The sequence below is a fragment of the Zingiber officinale genome, chromosome 1B (genome assembly GCF_018446385.1).
Source record: "Zingiber officinale cultivar Zhangliang chromosome 1B, Zo_v1.1, whole genome shotgun sequence".
Taxonomy (NCBI): Eukaryota; Viridiplantae; Streptophyta; class Magnoliopsida; order Zingiberales; family Zingiberaceae; genus Zingiber; species Zingiber officinale.
The window spans coordinates 132186606-132211390 of NC_055986.1; the positions used below are offsets into that span (position 1 = coordinate 132186606).

The 24785-nt window shown below is 36.3% G+C and overlaps 1 protein-coding gene across 1 annotated transcript; it reads right to left on the reverse strand.

Annotated features, from left to right (window-relative positions):
• Positions 1–17646: 17646 nt before the first annotated feature.
• Positions 17647–19853, reverse strand: LOC121979838 (berberine bridge enzyme-like 18). The gene has a single exon (XM_042531830.1). The coding sequence runs from the start codon at positions 19341–19343 to the stop codon at positions 17727–17729; it is 1617 nt and encodes a 538-aa protein (XP_042387764.1). The 5' UTR covers positions 19344–19853; the 3' UTR covers positions 17647–17726.
• Positions 19854–24785: the final 4932 nt, after the last annotated feature.

Sequence of the window (24785 nt, forward strand, 5' to 3'; positions counted from 1 at the left end):
ATATTTCCATATTCGTCTTATATATGGTCCAACCAAACATTTATCTCTTGATTTAAGAATTATATTCTTTAACTTATTTTACGTCTTTTAGCGACTCGTTAGTGCGTGTGATCTAATAGGTTCCTATTTTATCTTAGTCATCCATAATTACCTACTCAATTATAGAACGATCATGAGTGACACCTAATAGTACATCATGATCCCTAATTAGTCAGAAAATCATAGTTGATCTTAGAATTAATTCTAAACCCTTCAGCAGCTACAATGAGTCATGCCTCGTTCCTTTCACTTGTCTTATACCCACTTGGTTCAAGACATGGTCTATGTATCTTGTCCCCACTAGGCTGACTACGTCACACCTAGCCCAAGTAATATTTCCTCGTTCTATGGATTCAAATTACTCGTATATGTGTACAAGAGTCTCGCACTCTTAACATGTGATGCTTTGGCCAAAGACTTTGAGTAATAATCCTAACGAGTTGTCATAGGGTATACGTCTCCTCGTAAGGAGCGGTAAATCCTCTGTGGGCCATCCAAATACCTTCGGGCACTTCAACTTATACCCAATCATCCCGAGTCCACACCTCAATGAGATGTTTGCTTAAGATGTCAAAGTATAAGTCTCTATGACCAATATAACTTGTATACCTCAAGTCGAAGCAAACTTACACTCGTGTTGTAGTAAGAACTTCACAGACATATCTATATATATGTAGAGAACCATATGAAGTCTTACAGCGAGTCACTAATGAACTAGTTACCATAACCAGTATCCATATTTAACTCTTGACATCCCAATATCTCTAGCCAGTGAAAAAATAGCTGCTTGGACGAACCAAGGAGTATAATCCGTGCTAGTCTTACAAAATTGATGATGTTCGAATGCATCAATTTGATGACTAGGGAAATTTCAATATATTCATAATTATACATGTAGAGATAATCATTAGTTACGATTCAATCACAAATTCTCTCATGCTATGAATTATATTACAGATATTCAATAATTGAGTTTAAAATAATCAAACATATAATATGCACTAAATAATGAATCTATACTTATCAAATAAATTGAAAAAAAATGTAAGGAGATTGCCTTAAGACATCCCTCAAATTCTAACACCAAGGGCAGCCCGCCATAGCCTAAAAGTTGTTGTCCAACCCCCCTTGTCATTGACAACCTTCTAGCTGCCGGCTTTCAAAGTCCAACTGCCCCAGCCGCCTCACATCCTTTCTCGACTGTTAGATAGCAACCTCTCCTAGCCGTCGAACAGTAATCATAAGTTGTTGTCCTCTCTCAGTTTGGTGTTGACAGGATGCTCTTGTTGTCAAGAACGAAACCGAGCCTCAAATCCATCATCTCCTCCCATTGGCTAGTACCAAATAGGAGATGAAGCTTGTGACTAAAGGAAGTCTTCTCTAAGGTATCTCGACATGGATACTGATAAAGTCTAGTCTTATGAGGCTAGCTAAATGCCCTCTTCAATGTTCAATTACAAACTCGATGGTATAATTTATAAATGAATTCTCTTCTATGGTTATGTTTGTTGGATCGTGAGCACATGAGAAGGGGGTGGGGGTAAATCACGTGATTTTAAAAACATTTCTTTTCTTTTTGAAATCAAGTGCGAAGTGGAAATATAAGAAAAGAAAGTGAGATAAAGAAACAATCGCTAACACAGGTTCATTTTACTTAGTTCAGAGTCTTTGGTGATTCCTACTCTAAGGCCCACGCTCATTGAGTACTTTCATTGGGAAATCACTATAAGCTAAAAGATTACAAAAAGTTAAGTGCAATGTAGGAATAATAAAAGAATATCAATAACAAAAGGAGAAGAATCTTGATTGCTTGTTGTTGGAGTAGCCTTTTGGTGTTGTTAGAGCCTTCTCAGAGCACCGCACAAGAACGAAAGTCAGAGCGAATGTTGTGTTGAAGCTTCCAATCGAAGACCTTTTTATAGGCTATTTTCAGGCACCCAGACCACCCCCGAGTGCCTCCTCGTTGACTTATCCACCTCCGGGCGCTTGACCACCCTCGGGTGCCTGGATTATTGATGTGGCGGCTCCTCGGTGAAACTCTATCTCTAAAAATTTTTCCTCCTCTGGGCTCTCGGACCGGTCTGGGCGCCTGGACTGTGACATAGGTTAGTCAATCAACATGCGCCACCTCAACTTGGCTAGTCGTCCGTTTGGCCCTATTCCGGGTACCTAAACCAACTCCGGGCTCCCAAACCTCCGAGCGCATGGATTGTGTCCGAGTGCCTAGAGCACCCTTTTCAGCCACTTGATTTCCTGCGTAACAAGGTTATCACAACAAGCAATAATATGGAAAGAAGAGTAGTAATATTTGACAGTCTTCGAACTATCCGGCCCTGACTCTGAGGTTTGCTGAAATCTTAGGTCAGACCGACACCTACTGTTTCCTCAACTGGGAATGCATCCTCACTAGATCTATCCTCCAGTTTCTTAATTTTACTTACCATTTGTGGACTTAATTGACCTTGATCTCTTAATCCACCAAGTTTTCCTATCAGATGCTTCATCTGGACTTCAGCTAATCGCACTACAACAAAAACCCTCATAGACATCAGTGGAACAACAACGGTTTTAAGCAAAAACCGATGTCTTTGAGTATTTTACATCGGTTTTTCCAAAAACCGGTGTCTATGAGGGCAGATTTTATCTCATAGACATCGGTTTTTTAGGCGATGTCTATGAGCGCCCTTTTTTTCGTTAATAGACACCGATTTTAACATCGATTTTATAAAACCCGGTGTTAATGAACCAAAATAAAATATTTTAATTTTCCCACTAGCCAAAATTTGCAACACTGTGAAGTTCCCTCCAAACCTAAATCTATATCGCGCCCCTTCCTCCGCGCGACCATCTCTCTCGCCTAAACCTAAACCTAAACCTCCGACCATCCGACAATCTCTCTCAGCCTAAACCTAAACCTCCGACCATCTCTCTCAACCTCATCTCCCTCTTCCCCCTTCCTAGATTGACGCCCCTTCCTCTCCCGATTAGGATCAAGACACGACGCCCTTGCTTCTCCGTCCAACCACACAGCATCTCCTCCAACTCCTCCATTTGGTTGAGAAGAGGAGGCCTGGTATCTCCTCCAACCACACCGCATCCTTTTTTGACTTTATCTTTTCCGAGATCTGGTATCTATTTGGTCTTTGTTCTCTAGAAATGAAAAATGTAGCTACGATGTGTTTTTGTGATGGGGTTTTAGGAAGCTGCGCTGCAGTCTAAGGTGACCACCAAAGTCTACTTCAACATCAGCATCGGCAACCCGGTGGGGAAGGATGTGGGCAGGATTGTGATAGGGTTGTACGGGGATGATGTACCTCAAACCGCAGAAAATTTTCGTGCTCTTTGCACAGGTCACTTCATCTTCTCTTTTGTTTCTTTTGATTTTGTTCTTGATTTTTTTCTCCGCCCAACAGATTTCTGTTTCGTTTGATTGGTGAAAGTATTTGCATTATGTGACTATTTTGATCAGGTGAGAAAGGCTTCGGTTACAAAGGATCTGCATTTCATCGTGTGATCAAGGATTTCATGATCCAAGGAGGAGACTTTGACAAGGGAAAAAAAATAAGAACCCTCTGTAACCCTAACCTAACTTTATTACTATTTTATTCTCCAAATTCTTAACTAAGGTTAAATTTTGAACAAATGTATGATTTGCCCCTTTTTGTTCTTCACTACTGTGTTTTCACCTAATGCCTAAGTAGTTCAATATTTGAGATCTCGAATTCCTTTGAGGTGCATCTTCAATTGGCCTTCCTATTTAGCAAATGATTTCCAGGTTATAACTGCATGACGAAAGCACTCGACGTTATGTTAGCTCGATCTTGGGCTAACATAAGTTCTTTTACTTGGACGCAGGTGGAGACATGGAGCTGTCGGAATGGTGCAAACTGCTGCCCAAGATCGAGCTCCATGCCCACCTCAATGGCTCCGTCAGAGATTCAACCCTGCTGTGAGATCTCGCCCATCTCTTTCCCTACTAACTAACTCATCTATCCATACCTAGGGATATGCCATCGAAATGTCCGTGCTATCATTTCATACTCTCTCTGGATCACTCACTGTATGCCGTGGGACTTGCCGATGTACAAGTATTTCATCATCAGCCACCCATCGTTGAAACGATTCTAATTCCTTGTGCCTGTCGGACCGATATGTATGACTTTGATGGGTTTTTAGGTTCTTCTACAAATCTGAAAAATGTTTCCTTTATACCATGGAATTTGAGGAGTAATATTGAATACTTAAGGTGGACATTATTTGGAAATTCTTCAAGGCAGATTATGTCCATCGGAATGGCTACCTGCGAAAACCTAGCCATGGCTTGGATAATTCCCTATTTCACATAGCATTGTGCATTTGCCTTTTTTTTAATTACTGAATTAGTGATAATGAGCATTTTGCATACTGTGGGAGTTCACCTAAAAAAGAAACTATATTTAACTAACGGATGAAGACAAGAAAAAAAAACAGTTATGACAAACTTGCCAGATAATATGGTAGGGTGTTTAGATGATGTTTCTCATAAGATGCATTCATGGAGTTTATACTATGGTGGCTGCGCTAATCTCATTTCTTTAATATACAATGTGGCATTTACCCATACATACATTGAAAAAAATAGGTTGACTTCTCTATTTGATGGTTTAACTTAAGAATTTGTTCTTTATGTACGTTTTTTTTACAACTGTGGCTTTTGGTATGATGCAGAGATGAATGTTTAAATACAATAATTTAATAGCCCAATATATTAATAGTTGTGGGTTATTCTTGCATCAAGATGCATTAAATGATGAATCCAATTATTCAATTAAACACAATGTAAGCAAAGGTAATAGCCTTCATGGGGTGGCATTATCCTACTCAGTGATGTTGTTAGAAGAACACTTTGAGTTACCCTATTTAATCTTATCTGTGTCTTTTCTCTAACTTCTACATAGAGCTTGCAAAAGTATTAGGAGATGAAGGTGTCATTAATTTTGAAGATGTAGTACATGTTATCATGAAAAGTAAGTGATACTGAAGTATTCTAGTTTTCCTTGATTCAGTTATTCTTTTGGAGATAAATTGAACTATTATTTAGAATCTCAATATTTCCTGTTAATTTTTTTGACAAAACACAACTTTTATATTTCTGTCTAACAATTATATTTCTGTAAATTGAACTATTGCTTCAGTTGATATGGGTTAGTGCATGAGATGAAATTTCCACAACAAACTTAAGTAATGCTAATGTAGAATGGGGAAGGATTAAATACCAGGTTTAACATGAAAACAAGATAGAAGTATTTAACAATATTAGAAGGCAAAATTTCAACTCAATGAATAATGCAGGCAAGTGTTAGATCTATGTGTCTTGAACGTTAAGGGATCTACAATGTATGGTGCCTTTAAACTAACAATTAAAGGTTCAAAAATTGATATAGCAATAGATGACTTAGAAGGCAAACCCAATATGGATATCTTAGAGCTACTACTCTACAAACCCGGTAAATGTGTGCTTAAATTTCAAATCTTGTAGACTTGGTATTCTTGATAAATCATTATCATGATTAAGCTGTGTTGGTCTTTACTACTTGAGGCTTTCTCCAACCTAATAATTTAAAAAAAAAATAAAAACCATTTAAAATTTGATTGCTGATTTGTTGAACCTATTCTTATCATATCTTAAGGCAGTAGTACAACAAACATACAAACAGCGGTTCCCGGGCAAACAATTTTGCACCCATCATATTCAATTCATCAAAACCTCGAAGTCTGTTTTACAGCAACATGCAGAACTTATACAATGGTTATATACTCTATCTTACTTGTTTAATATTTTTTTATTGCATCGCACTTTTCAGGCGCTATCCAAAGCCCTAACAGAGGATCAACTGTTTTATCTAAGATCACAGTTTAAGCTGCTAGCACCAAACGGAGAAGGTCACATATCATTCGACAACTTTCGAATGGTCAATCTAGTCGAATTTGTTTGCCAATATCCAAAATGTGATTGTTCAGTTGCATACTTTCCTCTGTCATTTACTTCTATGTCTATCCTTGTGCAGGCCCTATTGCAAAATGCAACCAAGTCAATGAAGGAGAGTAAGGTTATTGATATCTTAAATGTGGCGAGGCATCCATTCCTGCCGCCATTTTTTTTGCAGTTGCTAAGTTTCTTTTGTATGCCTCCACCATTACCATTACTACAGAATTTATATGTTGTAGTTTTGACCTATTTGAGTACTCATATAAGCTTAAAGTAATTTTTTTTATGACAAGAAAACACTTCTTCACCTTCTCATATCAAAAACTTTTTTTTTAACCTCCGAAGGACCTACAATATCTCTCATTTGCTGGTGTATACCTTTTCTAAAACTCATGCTTGTAAATAATATCATCTCCAATTGGAGCCACTCTCATACAAAAAGATGGACTTTGAAGAATTCTGTGCTGCTGCAATCAGTCCCCATCACCTTGAGGCCTTGGATGGGTGGGAACAAATGACAAGTACGACTTTTGAGCACTTCGAGCGGGAGGGGAACCGAGCCATCACCGTTAAGGAGCTAGCTCAGGTACTAACGATCCTCTCCTAGTGATACTTTACATTCCAGTGATTGTATCTTCCTTTTGAATTGTAACTCAACAATTTAACATTCCAGTGAAATTCATGTTGACTAGTTAGCATTTTAGCTATTTTCTCCTTGAAATAAAAACTTGTTTTGATGTTATTGTATCATTGGAAATCATATAAATGAATTGATGTTATTCATCTTTATTGCTGAGGAATTTATTTACTTTCCATGTACTCTTAGTGATAAAAGTGAATTTATTATTTGCAAACTAAAGTGAATTTATTTACTTTCCATATACTCTTAGTGATAAACAGTTATGTCATTTGGGTCAACTACTAATGAATTGAATTTGAAAGATTAAAATTGTTGTTTATGTAGTTAGATTAAAATTTTTGGTTTGGATTATATTAAGTCCCCAAGAATGATAGATCTATCACTATATGATGTGGTTGAGATAATTGATGAATGTTTCTCTTTTTAAGCATTCCAATTAGTCATCTTGTTACCTAGTGCTCTTACTGCTTTTTTCAACTATGATTTTTTGTCTTAGTTTACTAATATATTATTTATGTGTTTTTACAGTTTACAAATCTCAAGTACTCCAGAGTTGAAATTGATGAAGTGCGGTTCGAGTGGGCTGAATGCATGCTAGATTACATTTGAAGTGCGGTTCTACCTTGATGTGTTAAAAGAATGTTCTACCTTGATTTTGATATCTATTAGCTAGCTTTTGACGTAAAAAGAATGTTTGGATATTTTATGGATACTGTTGTAAGAAGATTATTTATATAATTTGTGAATATTTGTGTATTTTATGGATATTGTTGAATGAAGAATATTTGTATAATTTGTGAATATTTGTGTTTTTTTTATTATTGTCGGTTTTTCAGTGTTTCGGAAATCAAATTTGTGCTGTTAAAAAATATACATATTACATCGATTTTCCACCGCTGCAAAACCGGTGTTATTAACTAATATTACATCGGTTATTTACCGCTGCCAAAACTGGTGTTATTAACATACAATATTACATCGGTTTTACACCGTTGATGAAACAGTGTCGTTAAGTGATACTACACCGGTTAATAACCGATTCGAAGACCAGTGTCGTTAAGTGATACTACACCGGTTTTAACCCGATGTCTAAAATGACAAACTTTTAACATCGGCTTCATAGACATCGGTCGAAAATGAAATAGACACCGGTGGAAAACCGATGTCTATGAGGGTTTTTGTTGTAGTGTCGTCTGATCCTCCTTGACCCGATTGAACTTCCTACCAAATGTCTAGCCCTCTCTAACTCAACTGGATTTCCTACCAATCATCTAGTACTTCTGACCCTACTGGACTTTAACCTGGTGTCTGGTCCCTATCAAATCTTTCAGTCCTGCACACTTGGTAAGTAGGGTTAGAAAATACAACATCTAACTTGAATCCATTTATCATTCATCAAAACCTAAGTTTGATTATTAATGTCAATTGCACCAATAATCTCCTCTTTTTGATATAATGATAATCTGGGTTAAAGTTAGAAAAAATACAAGAATAAAGAACAAAAATAAAGAACAACACTAGCATGTATGACAAAATAATTGAAATTATGTTGTTCTCTTTAAATGTCATTTGTGGGTTATGATTTTTTATTTTTCTAATCTTAAACTCTTACTCTCCTCATTTGGCATTCATCAAAAATAGACTTGCAGATAAATTATACCAAAAGTATAAAATAAGTAAATAAACCAAGTAAGCTTATAAAATAATATAGGTTTACAAGTATATTTCATAGAGGGATTTTCTAAAAAAAATCAAAGATAATTGTTAAACATTTAAAGTTTCAAAGTAAATGTCAAAGTAAATTTTGAACACTTTTTCAAAGTATTTTCAAGAATTTTCAAAGTAAATTTTGAACACTTTTTCAAAGTATTTTCAAGAATAGTCAAAGTAACTTTCTTTTAAGTAGGGGAATTTAGAAAATGATTGATAAGTTTGAATTTTGAAAATTCTCTTCTAAGAAAATAGTTTTTATGTAAGTAAGAAGTTTTGCAAGTATTTTTCAAGGCAAATTCAAAGTAATTTTGAAAAGTAGTTTTCAAGCAAATTTTCAAAAGTAGTTTTTAAGCAAATTTTCAAATTGCTTTTCAAAGTAATTTTGAAAGTATTTTTTAAAGTAAAATTTTAAAGTATTTTGCAAAACATTTTAAAAGTAATTTTCAGAGTAATGTTCAAAATATTTTTTAAAAGATTTTTCAAATTATTTTAAAACATGTTTTCAAAATAATTTTCAAAACATTTGCAAAATATTTTTCAAGGAAAGTTTTCAAAGCAAATTTTCAAAACAGATCCTTCTCCTTAATATGATATTACTCTAAAGATAATCATCTAAAAATTCATTCTTAAATATCTAACCATGAGTTACTAGCTAACTAACAGAAGATAGTAACATTCACTGATTTAGTCAAGTTAAGCAAAAATAATGCAACTAACTATTTATTAATAAGGATTGCTTAACTTGATCAATGCGTTATAGTATTTTAGGCCCAGACTCATATTGATTTACAAATATAAGCATCAGAAGTTCAAGTAAAATCTTATGGATCTTACACTATTCTATATTTTTAAATACACAAACAAGATAAACCTAATGTGCTTATGAGTAGGGGTGTAAATGAACCAACCCCCTCGTGAGCTATTCGAAGCTCGATTCGATAAAAGCTCTTTTGAGGTCGTTTAATTAGGCTCGTTAAGATAAACAAACCAAACCCAAGCTTCACAATATTTGGCTTGTTAGTTCATGAACATCTTCATTAAGCCCATAAATCAATTTTTAAATAAAAAAATAATAGTTTTGATATTAAATTTATAGATTTTATACTCTACTTATGAAAAACATAGACAAATATATTAAATTAATTTATTAGAATAAAATTATAAATTTTAATAAGAATATTATAATTTTTTAAAATATATAATTTAGTTTTTAATGAATATTTAAATTTATAATTTATATTTATTAAGCTTGTTTAAGTTCGATAAAAGCTCGAATAAGCTCGTGAGCCATGAATATATTCGTTAAATAAAACTCGAGCTCAGCTCGATTATAAATGAGCCAAACTCAAACATCCAAGAGTTCAGCTCGGCTCGGCTCGGCTCGATTACATCCCTACTTGTGAGATGCTGGCTACCTAAAAATTATAGGTACATGTTAATTAAGAGGAATACCTAGGACAAGTCCATAACTAATTTTTAAACATTAGGAATGTTATGCCCAAAGGATGTCCACATATCTCCACAATGGTATGATATTGTCCACTTTGGGCCTAGGCCCTCATGGCTTTGCTCTTGGGCTCTACCCTAAAAGCCTCATGCCAATGGAGATATCATGTATCCTTTTAACTCCATGATCTTTACCAAATCTTTTCAATGTGGGACTTTGATTGAACCCCAACAAGGAAAAATGAGATTTTTAGAAAATATAATTAATTAAGAAAGTAGCCTAGAATTTGAAAATCATAAAAACATATCCTCCCCCTTTAGTTAACACTCTCTCTTAATTCAAAGTCTTAGTTTTAATTAAGTTAAATTAAAGTTTTAAAGTTAAGTTCAATTAAATTTTAAACTTTAAAGTTAAGTTTAAAGAAAATTTTAATTAAATTTCAAAACAAAGTCCAGTTTAATTTAAAGTGAGTTAAAGTAAAGTTAATATTTTAATTAATGTTAAAGTTGCGATATTAATGAAAGATATAGTTAAACTTTAATTAGATTATAAGTTATGTTAATTGATAAAACAGTTTGATTGAATTGAATTAAATTAATTAAGATTAAAATTTTAATTAGGTTAAATTAAATTTAATTAAATTAAGATATTAATTAAAGTTAAATTCAATTTTCAATTAATACTAACATAAATTTTTTAATTAATATTGGATTATTAATTAAGTTGAGTTGAATTTAGTTTAACATTATCAATTGAGTTAATGTTATATTTTTAATTAAAGTAAAGTTAAGAATTTAATTAATGTTAACAATAAAGTTGATTAGGTTAAATTTTAAAATTAAGTTTAATTATGTTTAGTTAACTAAATTAAGGTTAGCAATTAAGTTGAGACTAATGTTTAATTATTAATTATTTAATTAGGTTTAAATATATTTAATTTTAATTGTTAATTTTTTGTTTACTTAATTAATTAAGTGTTAGGTTTAAATTAATTAAGTTTTAATTGAGTTTAATTAAGATTGAAGTTTTAATTATTTTTTAAATTTCTGTTAATTAATTTTTATTAATATATTTTTTAAAAAATAAAAGTTTTTCAAAATATTTTTTTGAAAAAAATTCAAAAATTTTAAAAATACTTTTTAAATGATTTTTAAAATATTTTTAAAAAATAAATTTTAAAATATTTTTAAAGACGTACAACTACATAAAGGGAGGCTAGCTCTTTAAATCCCAGCCAAGACCCTAGGTTTTCCTATGAATAATTAAGACAATTTTTCCAAATAAAAAATTTAAGGTTATAGGTACTCGTTGTCTTGATCTCCAATTCTATCAAACATACTGTGCAGAGGCCATAGACATTGCTCAACATTTTCAACTCGATAGCATTGTCTTTTGTCAGCATGCTTACAATCCCATTCTCTGTTCTGAATTTTATCACAACCTGTGTGAACTTGACCCCCATCACTATAGGACTAGAGTTGCAACCCGAGAAATGTTGTTTGATCTTGATATGTTTCTTAGGTTTTTACGTATCCGACCTTCAGTTAATCATATCTTTTTTAGTGTTTCCCTTCCCGACATATTACCTGCTCCTTTTGCTCATCTAAATCTAGATCTTATGTATGCCGAATTTTTTGAGGGGGTACATCCTAAGAAGATGTCTACTGTACCACTGAGTCCAAATGACAATACCCTTTATAAGATGGTTGTATTATGTATTCATCTTTTATCATCTAGAGATCAAGGGGTTCTGCGTCCTATTCATCTTTTTTTGATGTACGTACTACGACACCATCTTGACTTTGACTTAGGATACTGGGTCTTTCAATCTATTATCTACTATTCGGGGTACAACACCTTGAATAAATTCCACATGATCCAATGTCATGCCCTCACTGCGTCTATTGCTTCTTTAGGGGTAGGAGTTTACCATGGTGAACTAATTGAGTTGTCTGACTTTGATCTTGTCGGGATTAGGCAGTTGTCTTTGGCTAGGATTATGACTAGTGCCGAGGGTCTTGTGTATAAACAGACCCATCCACATTACGTTCCATTGGCTACCGAGGAAGTTATTGCTGAAGATGAACCGATTCCAGTTGACGTACCTATTCCACTGATTGTTGATCCAGGATTTGCCATGACACCTTATTTTGACATTGCTAAGAGCAGTTCATATGCACCTCCCCCACCAACTAGTGATTTCTTTAGTCATCTTCGAGATGACATTTTTAGTCGGTTTGACTCCTTAGAAACTAAGATGAATGATCAGTACACCTCTCTCCAAGTACAGATTACCGACTTTCATCAGGAGATGACAGACCATAGTGATACTTTAGAGAGGGAGCAGCGGAGGATGTTTGATTATTTTTGAGCTGATGATGTGGATGAGGATGAGTGACCTCTGGCACTTTTATTTGTGACTTGTACTTTTGAGATACCTTGCATTATGACTATGCACGCTTTGTGGTAATATCTTTCTTCAGTTTCTTCTTTCCATGTCATTTATAGAGTAGGCTTCTTAACATGTTTTTGAAAATATTACTTAGTAGCTTTTCAAAATTAATTTTGTAAACTTTCCCCTTTCAAAATTTTATTTTCCAAAATTCTTTCAAAATATTTTTATCTTTCTGGAGTAGACTAGATCCTACCATAGAATTGCATGATCCTATAGCTTTAGAAGTCAGCATCTCACAAGCACAGTAGGATCTCTTGCTTGTACAACCTAGAATGCATGGGATGCTTAGGACTTAGCCTAAGATTTCAGATACTTATGTCAGTTCATCGCTATAAATCTGGGCTTTAAACGACGTACATTGATCAATTTGAATTCACTAGCTAGTAACAACCTAGTTTAGTCCCCAAATGCTCAAATTGACCAAATCTGAGTCAATAGCTACTATCTTATGGTAGTTAGCATTGTACTAGGGTTGGACATTTCATCATAAGGATATTTTTTTTAGTTTTTAAACCATGTTTGGACTTTTAGGAATTATCAATTTTAGGGGGAGCTTATTTCTTCTAATTTATTTTCTTAAGTCATTTTATCCTTACTAAAATTCTTTTTTTAAAAAAATATTCTAACTAAAGATTTATTAAAATTTTCCTTTACCAAATTTTCAATATTTTAACTTTGTTAAAATTTTAATAATTTCAACTTTGCACTCAAATGTTCAAAATTATTTAGAATAACTATATTTTACTTTACGATTTTTTTTCAAAAATTTAGCTTCATTTTTCAAATTCAATGCCTTAAACTTATTCTCTTAACTTTTACTTTCGACATATTTTTCAATTTTAAAATCTTGCAAAGTGTTCAAAATTCTTGTTTTCATAATCTATAATTTACAAATTTTTAAAGAGTCTTTCACTCTAATATTTTTCTCAAACTTCTACTTTAATTCTGTTTATTAGCTTCCCCTATTTTTGATGTGTGTCAAAGGGGGAGAGATAGTAAATTCAGGGGGAGTTACTCAGGGGGAGAGTGAAAATGCTTGCTTATTTATTTCTGTACTTTTTAACTTAATTTTGAACCTTGGTTGCCAAACATCAAAAGGGGGGGAGATTGTTGGTGCAGGTTGCACTAGAATCAAACCTTAGTTTTGATGTTGTCAAAGGTTCAAGTTAAGTCTTATTGTGATCTAACAAGTTGACTAAGTGTGCAGGTTGTTTACTCAACCGGGGAAGACCTAGTTGGAGGCTAAGCAGGAGAAGTCTTAGCAGATCGTGGAACCCAAGTGAAAGTCCAAGTGGGTCGAGAGGACCTGACGCTTGGCGGTGCGATCGAGCGGTCTGGAGGACCGAAGATCAAGAGAAAAGTCCTGGTGAGCCGATCAAGGCTAAGTGAAAAGTCCAAATAAGATCTGGAGGATCAATGTTTGGTAGATAGGTTGAGGTAAACAACTGAATGAGCAACAGAGAGGTCGAGTTCCTGAAGGAAACAACCTAAGGTCACTGATCCAACTAAAGAAATCAGGAAGGTTTCCAAGTTGAGATCAAGACAAATTTTACTGTCTAATATTACACATGCATTATATATTACTCTGCTAACCTTTGTGTTGTAGGGATACTTTATATAACACTGTTTTGCCGGTTATGACCTAATCGGTCGATCGAACGTAGGGATCGGTCGACCGAACTAGGGTGACTCAGCACAACTCAATTTAATCAGTAATGATTAGAAATAGAAGGAAACTAAATTGATCGGTCGACCAAACTAGAGGATCGGTCGACTGAACGATCAATCATTAAAGGCACAGTAAATGCGAATCTCAGCATATCTCGACAAATAGGGAAGGAGCTCGTTCAGTCGACTGAACAGAGTGATCGGTCGACTGAACCCTTAATAGTCATTAATTACCGAAGATCGAATCAATATTGGATCTCAGCCAGGAAGGAAGGGAGCTGGTTCGGTCGACCGAATCCAGGGATTGGTCGACCGAACATCGACGATTCTTATAAAAGAGAGCTCGAGGTCCGAGGCTAGGTGCAACACTATTCTACTTCGAAAATCATCTCTGTGCAAGCTTCTGCTACTGGTCTACGACTCGCAAGCTGTTCCATCCAGAAGGACTGACCAAGTTTTATCGTAAATCTTTGTCAGTATATTTTATTTTAGAAAAGCTTGCATTGTACTTAAAAACTTACAAGATAGTAGGGTGTTACTATCTTGCATATTGTACGCACTGTTTTTTTCTGAGGTTCTCGGAAAGAAGAGTATTAGTGGATTGCCCATCGGTGTAGTCAAGGATCACGGGTCTTGGAGTAGGAGTTGACCTAGGCTCTGAATCAAGTAATCGAACTGTTCTTTATTTTTCCGCTGCACGACTTTATTTTTAACGAGTAAAAGAAAAGTTTTAAAAATGCGATATTCACCCCCCCCCTCCCCTATCGCACCCATTTGATCCAACACTATAACCCTTGCTTTGTGCCATTAAGAAGATTCTTACACACAAATAGAAACAACAAGAAAAATCCCAAGACTAGGTCTTGGATTAGTAGTACAAAAAGAGAAAGAAAAATTAAAGCTCGAGTGATTTTTCACTAATTTTGAGAAAAATAATAAATAAAAAAATAATGACAAACTTGTCAGAAAAGGTGATTGCACCAATTATGATTAATAGTGAAAAAATAAAAATATAAAATTATAAAAATATACTATTATAAAATTTGAAAAATATACTAATATATATATACATATATAAAGAAACCCTTGTTCGATTAGTGGTTACACCAATTCAGAGCAAGACTGTTCTGATACTACTTGTTGGATCATGAGCACGTGAGAGGGGAGGGGGTGAATCACACGATTTTGAAAATAATTTTTTTCTTTTTGAAATTAAGTGTACAATGGAAATATAAAAAAGAAAGCGAGACAAAAAAAATAATCACTAACGCAAGTTCATTTTACTTGGTTCGGAGCCTTTGACGATTCCTACTTTAAGGCACACCTCGTTGAGTGATTTTGTTAGGCAATCATTATAAGTTCAAAAAGATTACGAAAAGTTAAGTATAATGCAGGACTAATAAAAGAATACCAATAACAAAAGGAGAAGAATTTTGATTGCTAGTTGTCGGAGTAGTCTTTTGGTGTCATAGGAGCCTTCTCGAAGCAGCGCACAGAAACAAAAGTCGGAGCGAATATTGTGTTGAAGCTTCTAGTTGAAGACCTTTTTATAGGCCATTTTTGGGCGCTCGGACCACCCCCAGGTTCCTCCAACAAGGTCTGGGACTTTGCTAACTTATCCACCTCCAGATGCCTAGACCACCCCGGGCGCCTAGATTGTTGACATGTCGATTCCTTGGCGAAACTCTATCTCTAAAACTTTATCCTTCTTCGGGCGCCCAGACTGATCTGGGCGCCCGAACTGTTGATGTAGGCTAGCCAATCAACATGCATCACCTCAGCTTTGCTAGTCGCCCGTTCGGCCCCATTCTAGGTGTCTGGACCAACTCTGGGTGTCCGAACCTCTGAGCGTCTGGATTGTGTCTAGACGCCTAGAGCACCTTTTTTAGTCACATGATTTCCTGCATAACAAGGTTAGCACAACAAGCAATAATATGAAAAGAAGAGTAGTAATATTTGACGGTCTCTGGATGGTCCGGTCCTGACTTTAGGTCAGACTGACGTCTATTGTTCCCTCAACCAAGAACGTGTTCTCACTAGATCTCTCATCTGATTACTTACCTTTACTTACCATTTGTGGACTTAGTTGACCTTAATCTCTTGACCCACCAGGTCTTCTTATCAGATGCTCCATCTATACTTCAGCCAATCGTTTGGTCCTCCCTGGCCCATTGGATTTCCTGCCAACTGTCTAGTCCTCTCTGACTCAGATGGACTTTCTATCAATCGTCTGGTCCTTTTGACCCGATTGGAATTTAGCTTGGTGTTTGGTCCCTATCAAGTCTTTCAGTCCTGCACACTTGGTAAGTAAATTAGATAACACAATATGTAACTTTAATCTCTTTGTCATTCATCAAAATCTAAGTTTGACCATTAGTGCCAACTGCACCAATCATGTTTGCGCATGTGTGTTCTTATGTATGTGTATGATGTATGTTGTAATAATTTAAAAAATTATTATTATGCTTCTAATGCATGTTTTACGAAAATAAAATTTTTAAAAATCATATAGAGACACCTAATAGCAACTGGGGGGTTGCGAGCAGCTTGGCCAGCCAGCCAAGCTTGAGGCTAGGGGGTACGAGAAGCTTGGCCGTGACCAACTGAGATGGGATGGCAGTGGAGAAGAGATTACTTGTGCCGGAGAGAGATCACGTGCATGTTGAAGAGTACGTTGGAAATCAAAGAAGATGCTGGAGAGCTGAGATCGGGAAGGGAAGAGAGGAATCTCGTTCACGTGGAGACCAAAATTAGGGTTCCGTTCTAATTTTGATCCCAATTTTAACAATGGAAACATACTTTCGTCATTAACAACAATGAAACAAGACTTCCGTCGCTAGTCCTTCCCCTGTTAACGATAGAAGAGCATTTCCATCGCTAAGGGAGGAATCCTCTTTGCATGAATGAGTTTCCTCTTTACTTCCTGATTTTAGTGGCTGAAACGTGTTTCTATCGCTAAGTAGCCAAGGAAGTCGTATTCTGTCGTTAATTCACTAAGCTGAAGAAGGATTAACGGTATAAATCGGGCTTCTATTGTTAATATGCGATGGAAAAGCATTTCTATTAGTAATCCTTCTTAGTTAATGATGGAATCACATGCCTGTCGTTAATTAACGACGAAAACTCATTTCTATCACAAAGCCCGTTGTTAATACTAGTTTTTTAGTGTCTAGAGGTGTCTCCCACTTATGAAAGGTCAGAAATATAAAAGCTCACAGACACTTTCTTATTATTTTGATCCTCCTTTTATACAATCGGGAACACCCTAATGACTTAGATATTGGAATGGTTTTGTTGAGAGAACTCTTGACAAACCGTTTGATGTTTGTTATTTTTCACCGGAATTGTCACACCACGAGAAGAAAGCAGAAGTGCTTCGACATCATCGCTTTTGGGTGCAAGGTGGATTTCTGTTGCCACGTGTTAGATTTTTATACCACATCATATTTGATCTCGGACGGATCAAACATGAGACTGCTTTAACTTAGTTTATATTTAGCGTTATTGTTGTTGTTGTTATTGTTATTATTGTTGATATTATCCGAAGAGGGGATTCTAGATGGAATTGCTTCCAACAGTTCTCCAGGTGGTTAATTAATCAAGGAAGTTAATGATTTTAATGAAGAACTAAGCGCTGTATTAGTAATATGCAAAACTAAGCGATGTATTTCTTTGTGTACTCGTTGTTTGTCAGATTCTGCAAACAATTAATTCAGTTATTTGTAAATAGTACCTTTATTTAATGCATTCAAATACAAAGCAACCGTAATTATTTATCCTATATATCCTGTGAAATTCACCAAGCAGCAACAGCAAATGTAAAAGGAGGGATGCCTTGTTCATTCCAGAAGTAGTTCTCAGGGTCAACTCGAGCCTTGACTTTCGCAAGCTTCTCAAAGTTGTGCAGGAAGTATCTTCTTCCCCAAGCGCTTGCTTCCCTGTAACTCGTCCTCCCTTCCTCTGTGCTGCTACCCAAGTCGATATCCTTGAAGTTAAGATACGCAGCTCTCGGATTGCTGGACACGTGAGGTGCCATGTATTCGTAGAACTTTCTCATCCATGTCAAGTGCCTCTCCGTCACCGCCGCCTCTGTCTCGAACCACCTCATCACGTATTGAATGATATATAAATTCCCCTTCCTGTGAGGGAAGGCAATGGCATCATCTTCTATCTCCCAAAGCCTTCCACCCCACGGCTGCATTGCCATCATCAGAGGCTCCTCCTCCCCCTCCATCATAGCCTCCCAAATCCCCTCCCATGTTTTCTCGGAGATGGGCTTCCTCACGAAGTCCGACTTGCTCTTGAAGGAGTTGTTGTACACCGGCCGCCGGTCCAACAGCACGCTGGTATCATTCAATGCATGGTCGTCGAGGGAGAGAGTCGTCTCCACCCAACTCAATTCATTGCAGTCCTCGGCCCTCACGCCCAGCTCGGGGAAGGTCTTCTTGATGGCCGCGAGCATACCGCCACGGGGGCCCAGGAAGAGGCCTACGAATGTAACTTGGATCGTGCGGTTTAGCTGCGCCTCTCCGACAGCCGACGCCACGGCTGTGATCCATAGATCGTCGGCGAGCCGCGGCGCGATGCTCTGCCATGAATACAGCAACCTCGTCGCACCCTCCTCCAGCGTTCTGCTCACGGAGAACAGCGTCAGTTTGGGCGGCACCGAGACGAGTCGCAACTTGTAGGCCACGACGATGCCGAAGTTCGCCGCGCCGCCGCCTCTTATCGCCCAAAACAAGTCTTCCCTCATGGTCTCCCTGGTCATCAGCTCGCCCTCGGCGTTGACCAGCTTGGCATCCACGACGTTGTCGGCGGCGACGCCGTACTTCCTCTGCAACGATCCGATGCCGCCGCCGCTGATGTGCCCTCCGACACCGACTGTGGAGCAGACTCCGGCAGGGAACGCGGCGGTGGGGCTGGCGGCAGCCACGTGGTAGTACACCTCGCCGAGGGTGGCGCCAGCGCCGACCCAGGCGGTACGAGCTTCAGCGTCGACTTCGATAGAGCGGAGGCCAGAGAGGTCGAGGACTGCAAACGGGCCGTCAGTACTACTGGAGAAGGATACGTAGGAGAGGCCCTCGTAGTCATGGCCGCCGCTGCTGGCGCGGAGGCGGACGCCGTGACGGCGGCCGCAGATTACGGCGGCCTGGGCGTCGTGGACGACGGAGGGGAGGATGAGGAAGGAGGGAGTCTTTGCGCCGGAGCAGAGGAAGCGGAGGTTTTGGATGGAGGAGCGAAAGAGGGTGGAGAAGGATGTGGTGTTGGGAGTGTATATCTTCGAAGGAGAAGAGGAAGATCCTCGGGTTGCTTCAAGAAAGCAATTGAGGAAGTTGGTTTGCTGATGATTTCCTGCGTGAGAAGTGCAGAGGTGGAAGAATAGGAAACAGAAGAACATGACGGGGGACGCCATTGCAAGGCTGCACGTTGCACTTCGTAACACGCTCTATGGGACCGTATATAGAGATGAAAGAAACCGAGAAGCGGAGAGGTAGAAATCGGTTCGTCGAAGACAGTTAAAAAAAAGGTCAAGATCTAGATGACTAGATGAGGCAGCAGCAGCAGACCAGAAAGACGGAATCTGTCCATTTGGCAAGGGGAAAAGAGTGACGGGAGCTGATCTGGAGGTAGCAGATCAAGAAGAGGAATCTATCCACGGCCGCAAGCTCTTCGTACCCGGAATCGTAGGAAGCAGATCAAGAAGAGGAGGAGGAGGAGGAGGAGGTAGGGGAGTCGCAGACCTAAAGAGTTCCACCTCCGAAGCCATGGTCTGCTACCGGCGAGCGGCTCGGCCTTGACCTGTCCAGCCGCCGCAGCATCGTCGAGTTCTTCCTCCCCTCGCTGCAGAACGAGGATGGAAAAGCTGTTGCTGCAGGCGCTTCCAAATCGGTTAGAAGAAACAGAACAAACAGCTATCACGAATAAAAATGAAGAAACAGCGTTAGAGAGGGACCATTTGGAATTAATAATTGTTTATAATGGACCATCTGGAGAGGCCAGATCTTCTGGTCCAGAATTTTCTGGACCAGAAGAGGTCCTGTCCATTTATTGACTGAATGAATTGGACCTCACCTATTAAATAGGTAGGATCCAGTTCATTCAGTTAATGAATGAGCAGAAAATCAAGACTGGTCTAGAGATTCTGGATAAGAGGATCCCTAAGTCCAATAATTTTAATTACGAGTTCCATTTTTTTAAAAAAATCTATGAACATGTCATAATTAAAAATCCAACTATACAGATAGCTGGACATTCTTTCACTGTACCGTAACCCCAGGATAAGAAATAGTGTTAGAGGCGGTTAGAAGAAAAGACCTCAGCTAAATCGGTAAATTCAAAAGGTTGGATCAATTAGGTGGAAAACTAAATTAATCAATACTTTTATCAATTCGATTAACTTAAAAAATTCAATTGATTCGATTGATTTTAAAAAATTTAATTTATTCAGTTTCATTTAATTCAATTTAATTTTAACCGAATTCTCACCGAAGATTATTCTTTGTAATTCATATAATCATGTTCAAATCAAGTTATAAATTATAGTAAAAAATGATTACACTCATCTAAGATGTCCTTCATAATTCGTTCCTAGATTATATGAAAGAAAATAAATTACTGACTCAGTTTACAGCCGACTGTCAAGTTTAACTATGGGGTGGGAATTTTCTTTTTAGAGTATATATATATATATATATATATATCTTACTATTTTATTAAAAATCTCCTCCCTTTACTAATTAATTTTGGTGAAGCCTAAAATGAATTTACGTTAATATTCTTTTTCTATTCACACTAAAAATAATTCCAAAGTTTATTAATAATCTACAAGTGAAACAATCAGTGATTTAAAGTTCGAGACTCAGCTACGGCGTAATATTATAAATTTTTCTCATCATTAATTTTTCTTGATTGTTTTATATAAAAAAATATAGTTCTCTTTAGTCCCACATCTTAGAATTGATAACATTATGATCAAAGAAGCTTCTATAAATATTTTAGGTCGACGATGTTAAAAAAATATATTTTTCTTAATTTTTTTTACTAAGATAAGTATAATATTAAATTAAAATATTTTTTTACATAGAGAAACTCGTTACAGTAGTTTGTTCACTATTGCATGGGTCTTACCCAAATAATTAATTTGGTGACACTAGAAAATCTAAATAATTCAGATTTTTAAAGATCCAAATAATTTATATATTATTATATTATTTATATATTATTATATTACATACCTAATTCATGTGTACGATCACTACTATATAGAAAAGATTATCCTGCTAACGTCGAGCCACGTCCTGTTGTAACCATCTATTAATCTTTAAATCAATCAATACTATAAAAGAATTTAATTAAGTAAATAAATTATTTATTTTAAACGTAAAAGTTAGTTGATATTTTATTAAATTATCTTTTTTTTATCCCTTTAATGATACTCCATTAAATTTAATTATTTGAAAAAAATAATTTACTTAAATTATTTTATAAAATTAAGTTTTAATTGGATTGTATGGATTCTATTAATATCTATTATTTTAAATTAAATTAAATTTAAATTATATGTCATCAAAGTGACCTCTATTATTTGAATTTAATTTTATTTAAAATATTAAGATATTATTAAGGTATTAAATAAAGTGTAAATATGTATATTTATGTGAAATTATAAATTGGATAGAAAAAATTACGAAACGTATCAGAATCCACAGTATGTAGTCGATTTTGGGCAAGATCTTCAATTTATATATTTTCATTAGTATTCAGAAAGATTTGTCGATGAGGAAACAAAACAAAAGTCTCATCTGCAAACTGGGACCATAACCTTTATTTATAGAAACATAAATTTGTCTATTTCTAATTTGGTCCCTCAATAAATTAGAAATTACACATGGTATCCACATTAATTTATTCATAACAATTAAACCCTTAAGTCATAGAAATTGATAGAAAAATAGGTTGAGTAATCTCAACACAAAATATATGCATTCTATTCAATTTTCAAAAAATTATAAATTGGATAAACAGAATTATGGAAGCGTACCAGAATCCATAGTATGCAGTCGATTTTGGGAAAGGTCTTAAATTTGTAGATTTTCCTTAGTGTCCAAAGAGTTTTGCCGATGAGGAAACAAAACAAAAGTTTCATTTGTAAATTGGGACCATAACCCTTATTTATAAAAACATAAGTTTGTCTATTTCTAATTTGACCTCTCAACAAATTAGAAATTGCACATGGTATCCACATTAATTTATTCATAACAATTAAACCATTAAGTCATATTCCTTAATCATAAATTTAATCACATTAAATTATGACTTCTTTAATTGATGACATTAGACATTTATAATTACAATTATGTCCCTAAAATTCTAACATAATACGGAGAAGATAAATTACGGGTGACTATTAATCATTAGTGCAATGATCAAGACATAGAAAAACATACTTAGAAGCGCCAAATTTCAACCTCATTACCTAATATAATACCATCCTATATTTTAACGATCACACCGTTCCGAAGTGATCCAAATCAAGTTATAAAGGGCATTGCTACAATTGATTGACATCTGCGGGGCATGAAACATTCTTTCCCGTATACGTATACAAAATGAGAAAATGCTAACTGTGTGGCAGAGATAATCATTCCTATGTGGCATAGTCAAGTTAACCGAATGGCAAATCAAGCCAAGATTAACTTTGGTCCTGACAAACCTCGGATCAAGCTAGACTGACCTTAAGTCCGGTTAAATGGAACTCGGACCACATCAATCCCAAATGAATACCTCAAGATAATTCAATTCTGAGTCATATCCAAATATGATCCGTCCAAATTAAAATTTGACCCTGGTGGTTATTGAAGCGCCAATCATCAAAAGATAAAACAGTTAAGACACCGATTACCAAGAAAGTTGTCTCACAAAAAAAAAGGAAAGAGATATGCTCTTTGTGAACCAGTGCCACCCTTTCGTTTTCTATTCAAAGGTAACAGGTTCTAACATCCATGTAAGAAATCTTATAACTTACGGCTCTCTTTATTTTCCTCCATTTTCTCTGCTTTTTTCTTCAAAGTCAAACTTGAGTGTCATGGTGATCACTTGACTCGCAACTCAACAATCCTTCATAACAGTTTCTTTCAGTCTTCGCAAACCTTTCACAAAAGACTCCCTTCCTATAATATACATACTTGTGTGAGAGAAATAATATAATTAAAACTATGAAGATTTTATATAATTAAATTTATTAAAAAATAATAATAATAAAATAATTAATAATTAATAAGTAAATAAATTTATATGAATATATAAATTTTATTAGAATTTTTGAAAATTTAAAATGAATTTTAAAGATTTTATGGGGATAAATTGGTTAGGTTTTGGAAGAGTCTGTTTAGAATACTCATTTAAGTTAGGAGTTGATTGAATATAAAAGCTAGGTTTATTTAATCAAAACCTAAGTTTTGATTAAATCTCTCCATCACCCCTTTTCTCGTCTGCATGCCCTTCCCCTCGACGGAGGCGATGTAGCCGCACCAACCATTCTCTTTCTTTCTCTTGGATAGTGGACCGCTGTCGACTGCCCGTCTTCGGAGAGCCAGAGCCGATGTCAGAGAGTAAGTTGTCGCCTCTCATGCCTGCGGGTCACAAGTAGCAGCTGGCACTGCTGTGATCCCCGCTGTCGACCAACCGAGGCCACTGTTATGACCACTACCGACCATTGTCTTTGCTGGAGATGTCAGAAATCCATGCAAGCCATCACAAGCAGACGACCCTGTTGTCCTCGCGTGTTCATGTCGTAGCCACACTCAGCGTTGAGCAAGAGTCACCGCCGCCACCAAGATCTAGGCTACCGTGAAGCAGTTTGCCCCACCATTCGGATGTCGACGGTGGCGTTGACACCCCAGCCTCATCACCACAGTCAGTTGCCTGCCAACGAAAGTCGTAAAAGAAAACCAAAGAGGGTTTTTGATCTTGAGATAAGCCCACTAATTGGAAGACATCAAAGGACATTCTACGTTGAGAGGTGGGTAGTTCCTCCCTTACCTCTTGAGACTCTTGACCTTTGACCTTAGTGCATGATTTTGTTATTTGTATTGATTGCATAGTAGCTATCTTTTACCTTGATATCTACTTCCTAAGCATGACCTTTTATTACTTGATCTTATATTTTGATCTATTATAATATTTATGCAGTATCATTGCTATCCATGTTACTTAGTATCATGTGTATTTGTTATTTTTATTTATATTGATTATAACTCATACTTCTGAATATAACTGTGTTAGTATTGTATAGAGATGATTATATTTGTAGATGTGATTATTTATTTTCTACTGATGATTACATTCTTTACATCCTGTCAATCATTGTTTCTCATTCGCGATTGAGTGAGTCATCAGCGACCGTTGGAATATTTTGTCAACCATTGTCTCCCATTCGTGGTTGAGAGAGTCTGTCGCGCCCCCGGAGGAGTCTCTGTCCGAAGAAATTTCGGTAGCATCTCCCCTGTACGGCGGACAATCTGAAACTTTTCTACAAGCACTATATACCTCAGCCACATGCGGCTGGAATAATAACACAAATAAAAACTATCACCACGCAGTTTATATAGATATTCAGCCTCTGGCTGTCACAACCACGCAGTTAATAATAGTAATCACAAACGATAGTACTCTGACTCGAAATCCACCCTACTCAACTACACTCGTAAAACTCAAATCCGACGAACTCACCTCTTCTGCCGTCCAGGCAAGCATGTAGTAGAATAAAATCCAAATCATACCAAAAGTCCATCAAACGGAAGGATTCATACAATATCCAAATGTAAAATCCAAAACAAGACTAAAACAAAGTCTG

Coding starts and splice junctions, on each gene's coding strand:
- LOC121979838 (XM_042531830.1), bottom strand. CDS start 19,343: ATGGCGTCCCCCGTCATGTTCTTCTGTTTCCTATTCTTCCACCTCTGC.